The sequence below is a fragment of the Medicago sativa genome, chromosome 2, assembly GCF_051527215.1.
Source record: "Medicago sativa cultivar Bolivia chromosome 2, Bolivia_mono, whole genome shotgun sequence".
Taxonomy (NCBI): domain Eukaryota; kingdom Viridiplantae; phylum Streptophyta; class Magnoliopsida; order Fabales; family Fabaceae; genus Medicago; species Medicago sativa.
Window position 1 is genome coordinate 1,857,357 of NC_140750.1, and position 16,255 is coordinate 1,873,611.

Consider the following 16,255-nt stretch of genomic DNA (forward strand, 5'->3'; position numbering starts at 1 on the left):
GTTCTCTCCCTATTCATATATCGAAGAATAATTCTCCCTATTCATATATCGAAGAATAATATTGTGATATTATCCTTATTATTCTGACGTTGATCGAGCACAATGATATTGTATGTCATGAACTGTGAATTATATCTAAGAGTTCAACCCTCCCTAACTTGTTCCTAGTGATTCCACATGTTTTAATCTGTATTCTCAATACCAAGAAATAATATTCTGAGAGGAAGAAAAGGTCCCCTCGTCATTAATAATTACAGGAAAGCTATATATATAGGGCATGTCCATTATTAGAAGGCATTGACAGGGATTTAAAACAACTTTTCAACTGCTAACCATCATTATTTGGTCATCACCACATTTTCAACACTATCATCACACATCACACCACCCACTTCTATTTAATCCTGAGTCACACATTAACTAACACTATGCATTTGCTTCCATATTCTTATCAACAAAATAACACTACTACACATGCACGCTAAAAATCTTGTGAAAATACATGGGTATGGGTGGAATTGGAAAAAAGGTAGTGAATCTATCTCTGCATTTGCTCTTGTTTTCTATTCTTCCTTTGACATATATCTCTTTTTCATGGGTTTGAACTTTTAAGAAAAAGATGATTTTGATAAAAAAATTTAAAAAAAGGAAATTAGTTAAGAATATAATGATGTTTGTTTTTCAAATATTATCTAAGAGATTGAATAATCCAAAAAGTGCATAGATAGAACAACTCTCATGTCATAAGGTTTGTTGTTCTTGATTTATTGTTGATCATCTACAAAGTCACATATCCTCATGATTTTAGGTACAAAGTACCAACCTTAGTTAGACTTACACATACACTTGCTCACTCAGGGGGTTATAGAAGTTAGACAATTTATTTATTTTCAAGTTGGGAACTCTACAACTAGAAAGTAGAAACATTTAACTCTCATTACCTCAAATACTACGAAATACCAACATAACCGGTTTACCTCCCTCATACCATATTGCAGCAACCAGAACTTTCACTGGAGACTGCCGTGTTCATCCACTTCTCCACCAACGGTTTACCCCCCTCACACCATTGTAGCAACCAGATCTGTCACTGGAAACTGCCGTGTTCATCCACTTCTCCACCAACGGTTGGATCCTTTTTTCCCTTAACTCTACCAAAAAATACTGCTTCCATCCTTTTTTTTGTTTTTTTTGTATGTTTTTCTTTCATTATTTTAACCAGTGGATAATTATATGTGTCTTTAGCAGGAAAAACCTTAAGGCTAAAAAAACTCTTGCAAAGAGACATTAACGGAACTTGAATCCAGAATCTCCTATCTAAGGTTTGTCTGTTGGTATTGATTAAGGTTTTCTTTGCTTTTTTTCTTCATGTTATTTTCTTGTACTCACTACTAAAAACTGCTCTTATTTTTTCTCGTGAATTAACCAAATTGGATGTCTTAGTTTTTTCACAAGAAAAACTATCCTTTAAAAAAAAAAGACTAAAGAAAAACTGAATATTGGGTTTGAATTAACGTTGAAACTTGAAACATTTCAAAGCTACTACTATACACGTAACTATTAATTACTATTGTTGTGCATGAGATAGTGGCTTATTTCATGCAAGCTTTATGACTCCAAAATTCCATTTCCATCTAGCTACATTGGTCCACATTAAACCATTTTGAGATGTAGCAGCAGTATGATTAATGATGCCTTGCATTTTGATACTTACCATTTTGCTGGCTAATGACATAGATCGATATATAGAATCAAATATTGAGTGATTCACTTACTTATTTTATTGAGTGATCCAAAGCAAACTATTTTCCTTCCCAACAGAAAATAAATATCAAGAGTAAAATAATTTATTTATTTCTTCCACAAAGGGATTTTATTTTAGAAAGATGATGAAAATAACTACATCCCAAACCTAAAAAATGTCTTGAGAACCCAAGAGTCGAAGAAGCAAATTTTCAAGGTTCCTAGAGTTTGACAAAATAAATTTTAGAACTCTTTAGAATATAAACTCAAGGGTAGTTTGAATGAATTTGAGTGTTGGTTAATTAATTTTTGCATGTGCAGATAATGTACCATTCATTTGTAATTAATTGGTTGTTTGAAAATCCAGGAAGGCTCAGTTTTTACCATCTGAAGATTTCCGGTGTTAAACTTCAATTGATTCGAGTTTGTTAGATTCGAGTTTTGTTGGTGTCTGCATTTAAGCTAAAACTCAACCTCCTTGACTAGACAGGTAAGTATATTATGATCTTTATGCATTTAAGCTATATAGTTGTGTTGCTAGAACTTATTAAATCTAATACAGAAAAATATATTATGTTTGTAGTCTTATGAGTTTGCCGCAACCTGTACTGGATTTGGCATGTGAGCGATTTTGATAGCAATGTAGTCTTGTGAGATATTTTCACCGTTTCTATTAACAAAACCTTATATGGTATTGTGGCCAACACTTAATTCCAAACAATTAGAGATATTAGTTTAGTTAATACCTCTCTCATAAGCCTTTTGTCTATGTCGACTCCCAGCAGTTTGAAGTTGGTGTTTTGGATTGGTTTGGCAGACTGTGGGAAGTGGAGAAAGATGATTATTAATGGGGATATATCACAAACTGTGGCACAGAAGGCAATCTCCATGGCATCTTAATTAGTTGGGTTAGTTTCAGCTGAATGATTTATTTATTTATTTATTTATTTATTTATTTATGCTTCAGCATTTGTAAAGAATCTGAAATATATATGGTTTAAATGCGTTTGCAGGAGAGAGTTGTTACCAGATACTTAGAATGGAATGTGAGAAGGTGGATGGATACACTTAATTCTGGCGAGTTAGGAGTTGAACCTATTGCCCAATTTGTGTTTTTTGCTTTATGTTGGAGTTGAACTCTTAAGATTAGTACTTGTAAGCACTGATATAGGAGTATTATGAAACTTAGTTAGTACTTGTAAGTGTTGTTAGGCAAATTGATTAATATGTTAAATAAATTATTTGCAATGTTGTGATTTCTGTCACCGTATTATGTAATTTAAAATAAATTAGGTGTAGTACAATAATTTCTTAACTATCTTTATTAATATAAGAGTTGTTAACTAAGTTTAAATTCCCTTCAAGACATTGTTAAATTACCATTTGTATCAATTAAATTAATGAAAATTTCCTCCTGCATTGTTTTTTAATTAACTATCGAAAATAAAACAAACTTTGGGTAAGCTTCTATTATTTTTTTAAAAGAGCTTTCAACTTTCTTATACATTTTTTTTTGACAAACTTAGCATAACGATGAGTAGCAAAGTCACACTCACAGGTTATTATTATTATTTTTTTTGAAAGAAATCACACTCGCATATATAAAATCTTATAAGTTGAGGAGATTTAATCAACTAAATTAACTGAATGAAGTCAAATTCACAAAATTTAGATAAATTACAAAGCATTAAGGTATTGGTATGTCCTGTCACTATTACCAACCATTGCATTATGGGGAAAAATTTACTTTGCACACATTCACACTTCGTTCTCACCCTTGCGGACTATTTAAATTAACAAATAGTCAATACTTTTCAATCATTTTAAAAGTGCTTTTCAATAACTCGTTTCACATTTATTGTAAACAAAAGTAATTCGTTTCACATGAGACGTGATTATTATTTTATTTTTGTGTGTGATAGTACTGTGCTAATGTAGGCAGCTGAAAAATGTACAATCACAATACTCGGGTATTGCTGGGACTAAAATTGAGGAGAATATTGAGATTCCCTTTTTTTTGGTACATATTGAAATTCCTTTATTATTACACATTGGAGTAAATATTAAGGTTTTAGGTTTAAACGGAGGTAAATATTGAGATTCCTTTGTTGTACATCGAGATTCCTTTATTTACTATTAGAACCAAATTAAGTCGAACAATTAATATTGAGAAATGATATTTTGACAACCACTTTTTGATAACTTTTGGACAACTTTCTCTCTCATACTCACATGATGTTGTTATCTTCTCTCTTACTTTTTCTCTCTCCATTGTTTTTGACCAATAAGAAGTGAGAAAAACAAGGTTGTCAACAAAGTTGTCATCAAATGGATGTCAAAATATCATTACTCATTAGGGGATCAAAATGGTGCTCGAACTAATTAGGACCAAATTAAGGGAGAATAGGACTTGACACAGGCATAGCAGGTTCAGGTCAAACTATTTATTTTTTGAATAAAGAATGTTTATCCATGTGACTATAGTTCAGTTGTTAGGTATATTAGAATACCTTATAATATTGGAATACCTTAAATAATTTCCAAAATAATATTTTTTAATTATCATTATAATATGCTTTGAATTCAATTATAATAAATTTGTTAACATTTTAAGTCATTTTAGTTTATTAGTTTATATTAATTTTTCTGCATATTCATATTTAAATGCATTACTAGTATAATTGAAATATGAAACTGTATAAAATCATATTTTCTAAAATGCCAGGTAAAATGTCAAAATGGATCAAGCTTAACCTCATTGATCAACTAGTTTGTTGTTCTATTTGATCATATGCTAGGGTACTCATTTAAGAATTCTGCTCTTCTCCCAACACAAAACATTCGCGCCCAACTGAACTTCCCAAAATAACTCAGCGTGAGTTAACTCACGCAAGTGTAAAAAAAACGTAACTTGATTTTTACACATGCGTGTGAGACTGTGAGTTAACACATTCTTGATAGCAGTTGCATGCTTTTTTTATCTATGTCCACAGCATCCTCAAAAACAAAAACCACCGATTGTAAAACACCCTTTTTATTCAACACATCAAACAAAAAAAAAAAACCACCATTCCACTTTCTTATTTTTTTTTTCCAACAATCATTCCAATTTTGAGCGTCGATCTACCCCAATTTTGTTCTCACAATCAGACCAAAAGCATTTTTTTTTAACCATAGTTATCAGACACACAATCCCAATCTTTAAAGTTTAAACCATGAGAAAATTCTCACATCAAAGGTAAATCAAACAAGCCTCATCTTAGAAGCTTCAAACCCCAATCAAAGACCCAAAAAGGCCTAAAATAAATTATACATGTTGAAAAGAAATGGTAGATGCCCAGTTTAATTTTTGGAGAGAATAAATAGTTCATTTTTGTAAAGAAATGTGAAAGACCAGAGAAAAATTGCAATTCCACTTATCTCATTGAAGAAATTACAAAACCTAACTTAAGATGAGAAGTTTAGAATTTGATCTGCATGCAAGAAGATGTTGCAAAGAATTTGGGAAACAAAACAAAACCACCCACCTAAATATAATATCGTCAACAGAAAAACAGTTGCTGAATCTTTGTAGTTAATTTTGACATAAATAGTTAAGTATGCTAGCTAAAAGCATGCATGGTAGTTGCTGTCAAAAATGGAACTAACATGAGTTAACTCACGCCGATAATAACATCTGCGTGTGGTAACTCACGCAGCGTGAATTAAGTCACGCATGTGTAAAAACTAAGTCACGTTTTTTTACACTTGCGTGAGTTAACTCACGGAGGGGTACTTTAAGAAGTTCAATTGAGCGCGAGTGTTTTGTGTTGTGAGAAGAGCAGAATTCCTCATTTAAATACTTTCATCAAAAGTAAATCTTTAAATAAACTAACAAATCAAACTAAACTTTCAAAAAGGTTACACTCATGCTGCTAAGCCTAGAACTTGAAATTTTCAACCATACCAGCTTTACAAAGTCTAGTGCGATTTGCAATTTTTTTTATTAATTCTATGATTCCTAGAGGAATGTGCCCTGACAAAGCCATGATAATCCGAAGTTCGGTTCGAAATATTTCACCCCTATGTACTCGAAGTCGAAATATTGAAAGTAAAATTAAAGGTTGATATTAATAAAATGAAAAGAAAAAAAACGGATTCTAAAATTGATAGAAAGTAAATTAATATATAGACAGAGTAAGTTAATGGGTCATAATAATGGTGAAAATTGAAGAAATCCCACGACTAGATTATTTTTAAAATAATTATATTTATAAAATTTCAAAAAGACGAGGAACCAATTACGAAAATTTCAAAAAGACGAGGAACCAATTACGAAATATGAAAATAAACACCAATTTGCAAATCGTAAGTTTTGATGATTTATATGGACCAAATTACAAAATTTTAAAATTTATATGGATCGATTTTCAATATTAGAAAAATGTAAGGACTAATTTGAAAAATTTGAAAAATAAATATGAGGACCACTTTGAGATTAACATTGTAAAGAGTAATGGAATTTTAAATTCATCACTTCATAAAATTGTAAGTAGGGAGGTATTTGAAATTCAGTTGAGATTAAAATTGCAAGCTATTGGAAGGTATTTGAAATTCTTTATATGACAAAATACTTCATATAATTTCTTCATTTTGAATTCTTCAAACTTTTCATCCAAACAACGAAATATACATAAAAAATTATTAAATTTCCTCTAGAAAATTACACTATCTCATTGAACTCTCTCATCAAAACATAGTTTAAAGGTATGTTTGTATGGTCTGCTTTCGAAAGAAAGGGAGGACTTTTATTTTAAAAAAAATTAACGACATGGTAAAATATTTTTAAAAATGAATTAAGTGTGATTGAAGTTTTATTTGATCATATTATTCTTTAAACACAAAATTGAATATCAACTGTGTATAAATAACTGAATCCTGCTCTTTACTCAAATGATTTCGCTCATTCCCAAAGTAAAAGACCAAATTACCCCTACGCAACTTAACATGCGCTACGTGACTTAACATGCGCAGCGTGACTTAAGTCACGTAGCGTGAGTCAAGTCACGCAAAGTGCCGTTTTTAGTTCAAAACTCAGCATGCAAGCCCAAAACACCATTTTTCTTTCCCTCCACCTCCAAAAACCCTAAAAGTGTGAATTTTTGGGTCATAATCTCAACTCCAAATCATTGCAAATCGTCAGGAAACAAGTTTCTATGCTCATCAAGCATTGATGACATCCTGTCATTACGTAATATTAGGGACTTATTGTGACATTTTGATAGAGTTCTCATGCAATTTATACTGTTCTGGAGTGCAAAAAGCTTAAATATTGAAGTCTGTTCGAAGGAAATCGCGCCACGCCAATTTCAAGCCGTGTTTCGATTTTTGAAGCAAAATTACATCCTCCTTGTTTGAGGGAAATCGCGGCACGCCATTATACAAGGCGCGGCGCGATTTGGACGGGTCAGGCCCATGACTTCTATAAATACTGCATTCAATCTGAAGAACAAGGGTTACGATTGTGGAGAGCAAAGTGCGATTTTGAGACATCGGAGACGGCTAGAAGGGCGATTTCTTCATCCTTTTACCAATTCATGTATGTTTTAATTATTTCATTGATTATGCTATTTGTAAACTCGATTATGAGTAGCTAAATCTCTTAGAGATTAGATCCAAGATGAATCTTTGTAACCCTAATTGACACATGTTGTTGTGAAACTCTATTTTGTTTATGAATTCAATTCTAGTTTATTCAATTCAATTGTTCTTAATGCTTTTTATATCTTGATCACATATAACTTGATTTCGTGAGAATGAATGACCACTGACCATGGCTTTCAACTTAGACCTAATTGAATTGTTCTAATAAACAGGGTTAGTCTAGGAATAGATAATCGTTTGTTAGTGATAATAGGTTAACGTTCGGTAAAACCTTCAAGAATTAATAGACCGCCTAAGGAATTAGGGGTTGTAGTTTAAGAAGAGGGTCCTAACTCAAGGGATTGATTAGGGCTATTTTGTTAATCATCGTAAACTAGAAGAGGGTTCATAACAAATAGGTGCAGTAGACCAATTAGGGAAACTTAGAGGATTCGACGAATCTGATCTCATCTTTCTCTCCATATTTTCTTAATCAAATCTTTATTCTCTTTTATTTGATTTCATAAAATCAAACCAAATCTTCTGCCTAGTGGCAAACTAAAAATAAACTTTACACATCCTAATTATATAACGAAATTGAATTATTGAAGTTAAAAACAGTCCTCGTGGGATCGATATTTTTACTACTTCGATAGTATTTGGTGCACTTGCCAAACGTCTATCAAGCATCAAAGAACAGGTAATGTATCCCCAAAACTCATCCTATTTTCCTGGTTTTTGTGCCTGTCACGTCATGTTTTTCAGTAGGGGGTAGGGCTCAGCGTGAGTTAACTCACGCTAGTTGTAAGTGTTGCGCAAGTTAACTTGCGTAGGAAGATAACACTAGCGTGAGTTAACCCACGCTAGTGTGTTGCCCAGATTTTGAAATTTTTCACCTCTTAATTTTTCTTGCTTTGCTTGCCGCACAAGTCATTTATTTATTTTTTCTTTGTTTTTTTTTTATTGAGTAGACATTGAGTGGCATGGCTGAAAATGTGGCGGAGGATGGCGTTGAGCCAAAACCAGGCAAAAACAAAGCTTCCGGTGAAGGTTCCGGTGTAGGCAAACCAACCAATGAAGTGAAGTTTAAAGTGAAAATTCCTTTTCAAGTTGAAGCTCACATCACAATCAAGCAACACCGGTACCTACCGGTAACTTTGAAGAGAAGCCTAAACCGGTACCTACCGGTATTCGTGTTATTCAAGTAAACATCGGTTCATTTTTTACAACAAACGAGAGATGGAAAGATCGAGAAGAATTGCTTGGTTGGGTTCGTCGACAAGCGGCTAGGGTGGGATTTACTATTTCTATAGATAAATCTAGTACAATAGCGCCATACATGACGATGCAATGTGAGAGTGGTTGTGTGCAAATGGCAACGTTCGGGTTGCCTTGTGCTTGTATTCTTGCCGAGAAGAGAAAGCAAAAATTGCCTATTCTTTTGGAAGAAATACACCCTCATTGGCGAAGGTTGAGTGTAATTGGAGAAGAGGTTGATGCCAATTTTTCCGTTACGGAGGAATGGGACGCCATTCAAGAACGTATCAAGAGGTCCCCTTACAAGATGAAACTCTTCATCAAATACAAGTTGTGTGAACTAGGATTTCCGGAGGAAACAATGTTGAAGCCACCTCCGAGAAAAGTGGCCACCAAGGGGGCACCTAAAAGGGTGAAGTCTACACCGAAAACGAGGTCCACCGGTCGAATCCCCTCTAGGTGGGAGACTATTGATGCTCAAAATCCCGATAGTCAATGCACACATGGCAAGAGTAAGTCTCATAAAACTAAAGGTTCTCGTCTTGGCACTTGCTCCCGCTCACAAACTTCAACTCCTACTTCAAAAAAACAACCTTATTTGCAAATACCATACATTTCACAAATTCCAAATCTCATGAGACCTTACGTTGAAGACATTGTGAATGTTAGAGCGGATGGTAATTGTGGTTTCCGGGTCGTAGCTAGGCACATGGGATTTCATGAGGATGATCATGTTTTGGTTCGTCATGCACTTATTAATGAGTTGAAAACTCACAAGAGTGACTACTTGCCAATATATGCTACCGAGAGCCGTTACAAACTTATCTTGGATGGTTTACACCCTCCAACAAGTAAAAGTGGTATTGCACCTCCAGAGAAGTGGTTGACCACTCCGGATATGGGTCACATTATTGCTAGCTGCTACAATAGAGCGGTTGTTCTATTGACTTTGCCCGAATTGGGTGGTTCATGTGAGACATATTTTCCAATCCGGAGTGCTCCACCACTTAATGCACATTCCAACATAATGTGCCTTTGCTTGATTCCCGACCACTTTCTTCATGTGAAGTTGAAAGAAAATTGTCCGCTACCACCTCCTCCTAAGGAGTGGATGACTCACAAGATTGGTGATGCGGAGCAATGGCTTTTTCAGTTTTTGGATAGAAACGCCGCCTTCGATGAGCTCATGTCTAAGGAGCCAAAGTCGCCAAAGAAACCAACAAATGAGCACAATCCTATTACTTTGGACACCCCGGAAAAGCCAAAGCAAGAGAACGAAGTCATGGATGAAGATGGAGATTATGCACTATCACTAGTCTAGTTAGATAGGTTATGACACTTTTGGGTCGGTGGGTGTTCGTCCTATTTTTTGGTGGTATTACACCCCGACATATTTTTTGGTCGCCTATTGTGTAATTTTGATATTTATGGCCAATATGTAACTAATATTATATAAATATATGAAATGAATTATTTTGGATCGTTTACGTGTCATTAAGTGTGTTTAAATTATTACGGGTCATTACCGGCGAATTTATGAAATTTGGACCGTTTGGATCGTTTATATGTGATTACCTGATTGTGATAAAAACGATGTTTTTAAGTAATTTTGATCAATTATGTCGTATTATCCAATAAACTTCTTAAACTGGCATAATTTGGTTAAGTTATGAATGTGGCGTGATTACGGGTCTTTCTAGACTTATCACAAGTCTGTTCTGTTACTGCATGCATTTAATGCAGTTTCTGTTTCTGCTATGAACGTGAGTTAACTCACGCTAGTGCAAATGGCAACGTGAGTTAACTCACGCACTGCATTACACTAACGCATGTTAACATGCGTGTTTTTTTTTTTTACAAATAACTCAAACGCATGTTAACATGCGCAATGTCTTTCAACAAATAACACTAACGCATGTTAACATACGTAACGTAACTTAACATACGTTAATAATTGTACCAGCGTAATTTAACATGCGTAGGGGCAGTTTGGTATTTTACTTTGGGAGTGAGCAAACCTGTTTGGGTAAAGAGCAGGATTCTAAATAACTAGACTTAGCCTGTCCAAAGCCCAACACCCAAACATACACTAATTAGAGTTTATTTAATTTATTTCATGTTATTTATAAGAGTAAATGGTCACTTTGGTTCTTGACTCTGCACCTCGCTGTCATAAAAGTCCATGACTCAGGATTAAATATAAAATAGTCTCTGAATGTGCACTTCCGTTATCAGTTTAGTCTCTGATGTTAAAAACTTCTATTAACTGATGATGTGACGTGCATTAGGTGTCACATGGAATAAAGTGAGAGTAGAAAATTGTTACTTTGGTCCCTAAGCCAAAAATAATATCTCCAAATTAAATCTTAAATCTCTAAATCCCGAATTTAATCCCTAAAAATCAAAGTGAGAGTAGAAAATTGTTACTTTGGTCTCTGAACCAAAAATCAATATCTCCAAATTAAATCTTAAATTTTTGGTCCCTCAACCAAAAATTGTTATTTTGATTTTCGGATTCATGCTAACATGTGACTTAATAATTTTCCTTTTAAAAAAACATTTTCCTAACTTTTGTTACCAAAAGCAAACAAATAAGTTTAATAAACTATGTTTTTTGATCTCCTAAGAGATAAGTAGACGTTTTTGTAAGATTCAAATGTTAAGTTTTTTATTGCAACATTTATTTCTATTAATTTCTTTTGTATTTTTTAGTAGTATTAAACTATTTTGTAATTTTTAATTTTTGACATTTCACCAATCAAGTTTAAAATTTGCTAATGTGTGGAACTTACTGTGTTGGACTGCATCTTTTAGATTCGGTTTTAAGCAAACACAAATGTACTACGACCTTTTTGAGCTATGCTATGAATTATGACTACTTTCTATTTACTTTATTCCACAATCGGATGAAATTTAAATTAAATTATCATTTTTTGTTTTGACTCAAAATCAAAGAAAATAGTATAAAAAATTATGAATGTTTATTGTACTATGTTTAATAGAAATATACTCCCTCCGTTTCGAAATGAGTGTCGCTTTAGCCAAAAAAAATTGTTTCAAAATGAATGTCACTTTCAGTTTCCAATGCAATAATAACTTTTTCTTTTCAATTGTACCCTCCAATTAATACTCTGCACACTACTTCCAAAGTATTACTTTTAAAACTAACCAATAGTTAATAAGGATAGTTTGGTAAAATAACCATTCTCTTTCTTTTAATCATTGCATTTCTTAATATGTGTGTAAACATCTAAAACGACACTCATTTTAAAACGGAGGGAGTATAATATAACTCATTGATATCTATTGCGGTTGGAAGGACCCTTGCGTCGCACGGGTCTAATTTTTTTTTTTTATAAACGAGAGCCCTTGTAATGCTCCTTCTGACTCAATTTATAGTAATCAATTGATAAAAAAAATCTTTCTTTCTTTTTTTTTACGAGAGGGCAAAGCCCAAAATCTTTAGTTTCTTAATCTCAATAAATAGTTGAGAAAAAATATTCAATGATTTGAGCACTATTCTCAAGAAAAAAGGTCTGCATTGGACCTATACATAGTTAGACGTAGTTGCATTGAATAATTTGTCCAGACACATATTATAGTCTCTTCACATTCCACTTCCATACATTCTCGCATTTTGTCCTATTCTTCCACAACCATCAACACAAATCGAACAATGTACAACCAAACTATCGCCCACCTACGTTCATCACGGATTAGTTTATATTTGTATCGTTTCAATATTATTTTGTTATTTTAAGATCTCTAACAATTGGTAAATAATTTATATATTAAATATTATTTTCAACACGCACACACCTACACAAGCACGTGCGCGCGTACACACATATTAAAAAGGTCACACACTAACAAATAGTGAAAGAGGATATAATCTCACAATGTGATAAAGCAAAGTTCCAATTCTAGCGGACAAAATACTCATATTTAATGTTTGACACACATCATCAAAAATTACTTCTCGTGCTCTTTTCATAGATTTGAGCTGATTCAACATTTCAGTTTTCATAGAATTAACTCTTTATTTTTCCTCATTTTCTTGAAGATTAGTCATGGTTTTACCTCCGGATGCAGTTGGGACCCTACTTACCATCTGCTTAGGTTTGTTAGGTAATTATTTCTAAAAAAAAAAAAAAAACTTCATTTGATCATCATTATATGTAGTTTTAAGTTTTGTTAACTAAAAAACTAACTTATTTTTTTATATTGTTTTATATGCAGGAAATATCGTGTCTTTCTTGGTGTTTCTCTCCCCGATGTAAATAAATTTGATTATTTTATTTATTTCAAACTTCTTCAATTTTTGCTATTTAAATTAGTAACATTGAAATTGATAGATTTGAGCTGATTCAACATTTTAGTTTTCATGGAATTAACTCTTTTTATTTTCCCATATTTTTCTTGCAGATTTGGTGTTTCTCTCCCCGATGTAAGTAAATTTGATTATTTTATTGATTTCAAACTTCTTCAATTTTTGGAATTTAAATTAGTAACATTGAAATTGATAGATTAGAGCTGATTCAACATTTCAGTTTTCATAGAATTAACTCTTTTCATTTTCCCTCATTTTCTTGCAGATTAGTCATGGCTTTACCTCCGGATGCAGTTGGGACCCTGCTTACCACCTGCTTAGGTTTGTTAGGTAATTATTCTAAAAAAAACTTCATTTGATCATCGTTATATGTAGTTTTAAGTTTTGTTAACTAAAAAACTAACTTATTTTTTTATATTGTTTTGTATGCAGGAAATATCGTGTCTTTCTTGGTGTTTCTCTCCCCGATGTAAGTAAATTTGATTATTTTATTGATTTCAAACTTCTTCAGTTTTTGCAATTTAAATTAGTAACATCCAAATTGATAGATTTGACCTGATTCAACATTTCAGTTTTCATAGAATTAACTCTTTTATTTTCTCTCATTTTCTTGCAGATCAGTCATGGCTTTACCTCCGGATGTAGTTGGGACCCTGCTTACCACCTGCTTAGGTTTGTTAGGTAATTATTCTAAAAAAAAAAACTTCATTTGATCATCGTTATATGTAGTTTTAAGTTTTGTTAACTAAAAAACTAACTTATTTTTTTATATTGTTTTGTATGCAGGAAATATCGTGTCTTTCTTGGTGTTTCTCTCCCCGATGTAAGTGAATTTGATTATTCTATTGATTTCAAACTTCTTCAATTTTTGCAATTTAAATTAGTAACATTAAAATGGATAGATTTGAGCCGATTCAACATTTCAGTTTTCATAGAATTAACTCTTTTTATTTGTCCCTCATTTTTTTGCAGATTAGTCGTGGCTTTACCTTCGGATGCAGTTGGGACCTTGCTTACCACCTGCTTAGGTTTGTTAGGTAATTATTCTAAAAAAAACATCATTTGATCATCGTTATATGTAGTTTTAAGTTTTTTTAACTAAAAAACTAACTTATTTTTTTACATTGTTTTGTATGCAGAAAATATCGTGTCTTTCTTGGTGTTTCTCTCCCTGATGTAAGTAAATTTGATTATTTTATTGATTTCAAACTTCTTCAATTTTTGCAATTTAAATTAGTAACATTGAAATTGATAAAACAATTTTGGACACCGAAACCCTCTTTTGTTTATTCAAAAAATTTCATGTGATTGTTATTTTATATTTCTTGCTTCTTCATTCTTTAGTTATTTAATTTAATTTGCTCTTATGATGACAGTTGATGAGACCATGTTGTTGCACTCATTTATGAAAACGACATAAATGAGAGATAGATTTTGACACTAATAAATACTTGTAAATTAAGAATAATGAAGTGGTGTCTCACATATCTTTAAAGATTTTGATTCTTCACATTATAGAGACTAAATGTGTGTGTGCACGCGCGTGAGCGTCCATCGCGCACGCGCTCGTGTGTGTGTGTGTGAGAGAGAGAGAGATATATATATATAGTAATAAAAAAAAATAATACACAATCCTTGATAAATATTTGGTGTTGAAGAACCTTTTAGTTGTCAATTTATCATTACTCATATCGTTAGAAAACTTCTCATTACTCTACTCATTATGTATAGATGGTTTAATTTTCACAAATGTGAATGATTATTCAACCGTCAAATGTGGTTGATTTGTATTTGTATGAAATATTTTTTATGTAGAATATTTTATTTTATGCTTTGTTTGGATAAGAGAAGAAAGTAAGAAGAAATAATGTTAAAGAAATGAATGTTGGTAAAAAGGGAATGGAAAATGAGATAAATTTTAGGTGTTTGGAATAAATAAAAGTGAATAAATAATAAGAGGAAAGAAAAATATATTGAGTTTGATAATAGTATTAGTATGGACACCCGTGCCAAGCATGAGCTACAATTTCGTGATACTTAAAAAATAGGATGAAAATGTGATATTATTCTTATTTATGTGGTTGGGTCTCTGTCTAATGGGTCGACTGACACCAATATGGACTTCCCCATAAGGTCCACAAATGGTATCATAGCTCGATTTGACTTTGTGGAGAAGCAGGAGTGGATCTTGGTGGTAGATCTCATATGCAGTCTCGTACTTGAAAGAAATGTTAACATGTCAACTGTGAGTTAAAATTCTATATTGGTTACAATAGTACATGCTGAACAACATATAAACGATATGACATGTATACCTAATTTCTTAAGATTTATGGTGAAAATGCAGTGTCAAACTCACTTGTGTGAATTATCATTATCTAATGTGATGATCAAACTCACGGTAGGATCCCTTAAATGTCACAACATTATGAACTGTTCTTTTAGTTTTTAGATGTCATTTGTCTAGTTGTTTATTTTAACATTTAGTTTTTATCTGTCATTCTCTTTCATGTGATTTTTTTTCTTCATTCAACCTCTATTATTTAAATTTCAATCAGTTTTGAACTTTAGTGGCAAATGACAATGGAAAACTACATGTATGTTATGTTAAATTGACAAAATACATGTTTATTAGACATTTAAAATTATGTTATGCTCTTTTATTTGAATTTAATTTTTTTCCATAAAATAATTAACAAAAAATATCCGACTCCTTCAACAAACCCATAAATTATCAGAAACTCGCTATTATCTATACTCTTGAGAACAAAACCTACAATACTTATTTTGTTTATGTTATCTTCTTTCAGGTTCAAATTCCCTTTTCAACTCCATATTTTTCGTCTATTTCTTTCTTCTCATGAAAGAAATGAATATAAATCTCCCTCCATGAAATTCCCAACCAACCTACCTTTTTATATTGTTTTGTACTTGTGTTTGATCTTATTTGACTATGTTACTTAATTAGAGACACAAATAGTTGTACCGTTTATCAAAGGGAAATGTTAACTTGTGCCCTTAAGGTACAAGTTAATGATTCAAATATAGAAATAATGTATTGGAATGCGTGCATTAAATTTAATTTTTAATGTTTTAATGAATTGAATGCACAAAATTTAAGAGAATATTTATTTTTTTGAATTTCTTAACATGTGCCCTAAGGGCACAAGTTAACACTACCCTTTATTAAAATATGTTAATGTGTCAATTGTGAGTTAAATTTATATATTAGAAGGAAGAGTAGATTTTCAACAACATATAAGTGAGATGACCCATATTTATGATGCTTAAGGTTTTGGATGA

The 16,255-nt window shown here is 32.3% G+C and overlaps 1 protein-coding gene and 1 long non-coding RNA gene across 4 annotated transcripts; both read left to right on the plus strand.

Annotated features, from left to right (window-relative positions):
- The first annotated feature begins 382 nt into the window (after positions 1 to 382).
- LOC146943500 (uncharacterized) lies at positions 383 to 3,090 on the plus strand. 3 transcript variants are annotated; one of them, XR_015025585.1, is made up of 6 exons: positions 383 to 529; positions 1,076 to 1,127; positions 1,246 to 1,322; positions 2,111 to 2,233; positions 2,327 to 2,651; positions 2,757 to 3,090. It is a non-coding gene; the product is annotated as an uncharacterized LOC146943500 (long non-coding RNA). The 3 variants fall into 3 exon arrangements; XR_015025584.1 differs by having other exon boundaries at positions 389 to 529; positions 999 to 1,127; positions 1,249 to 1,322; XR_015025583.1 differs by having other exon boundaries at positions 390 to 529; positions 999 to 1,127.
- Positions 3,091 to 8,348: 5,258 nt separating this feature from the next.
- LOC146943501 (uncharacterized) lies at positions 8,349 to 9,943 on the plus strand. Its single transcript, XM_085747712.1, has 2 exons — positions 8,349 to 8,415; positions 8,499 to 9,943. The coding sequence occupies exons 1-2, from the start codon at positions 8,349 to 8,351 to the stop codon at positions 9,941 to 9,943; spliced, it is 1,512 nt and encodes a 503-aa protein (XP_085603838.1).
- The last annotated feature ends 6,312 nt before the right edge of the window (positions 9,944 to 16,255 follow it).

Bases quoted from the DNA above. Each gene is read 5' to 3' on its own strand.
- LOC146943501 (XM_085747712.1), top strand. From the start codon at position 8,349: ATGGCTGAAAATGTGGCGGAGGATGGCGTTGAGCCAAAACCAGGCAAA. The intron at 8,416-8,498 runs GTTCCGGTGTAG...ATCACAATCAAG, and splicing joins AAACAAAGCTTCCGGTGAAG to CAACACCGGTACCTACCGGT.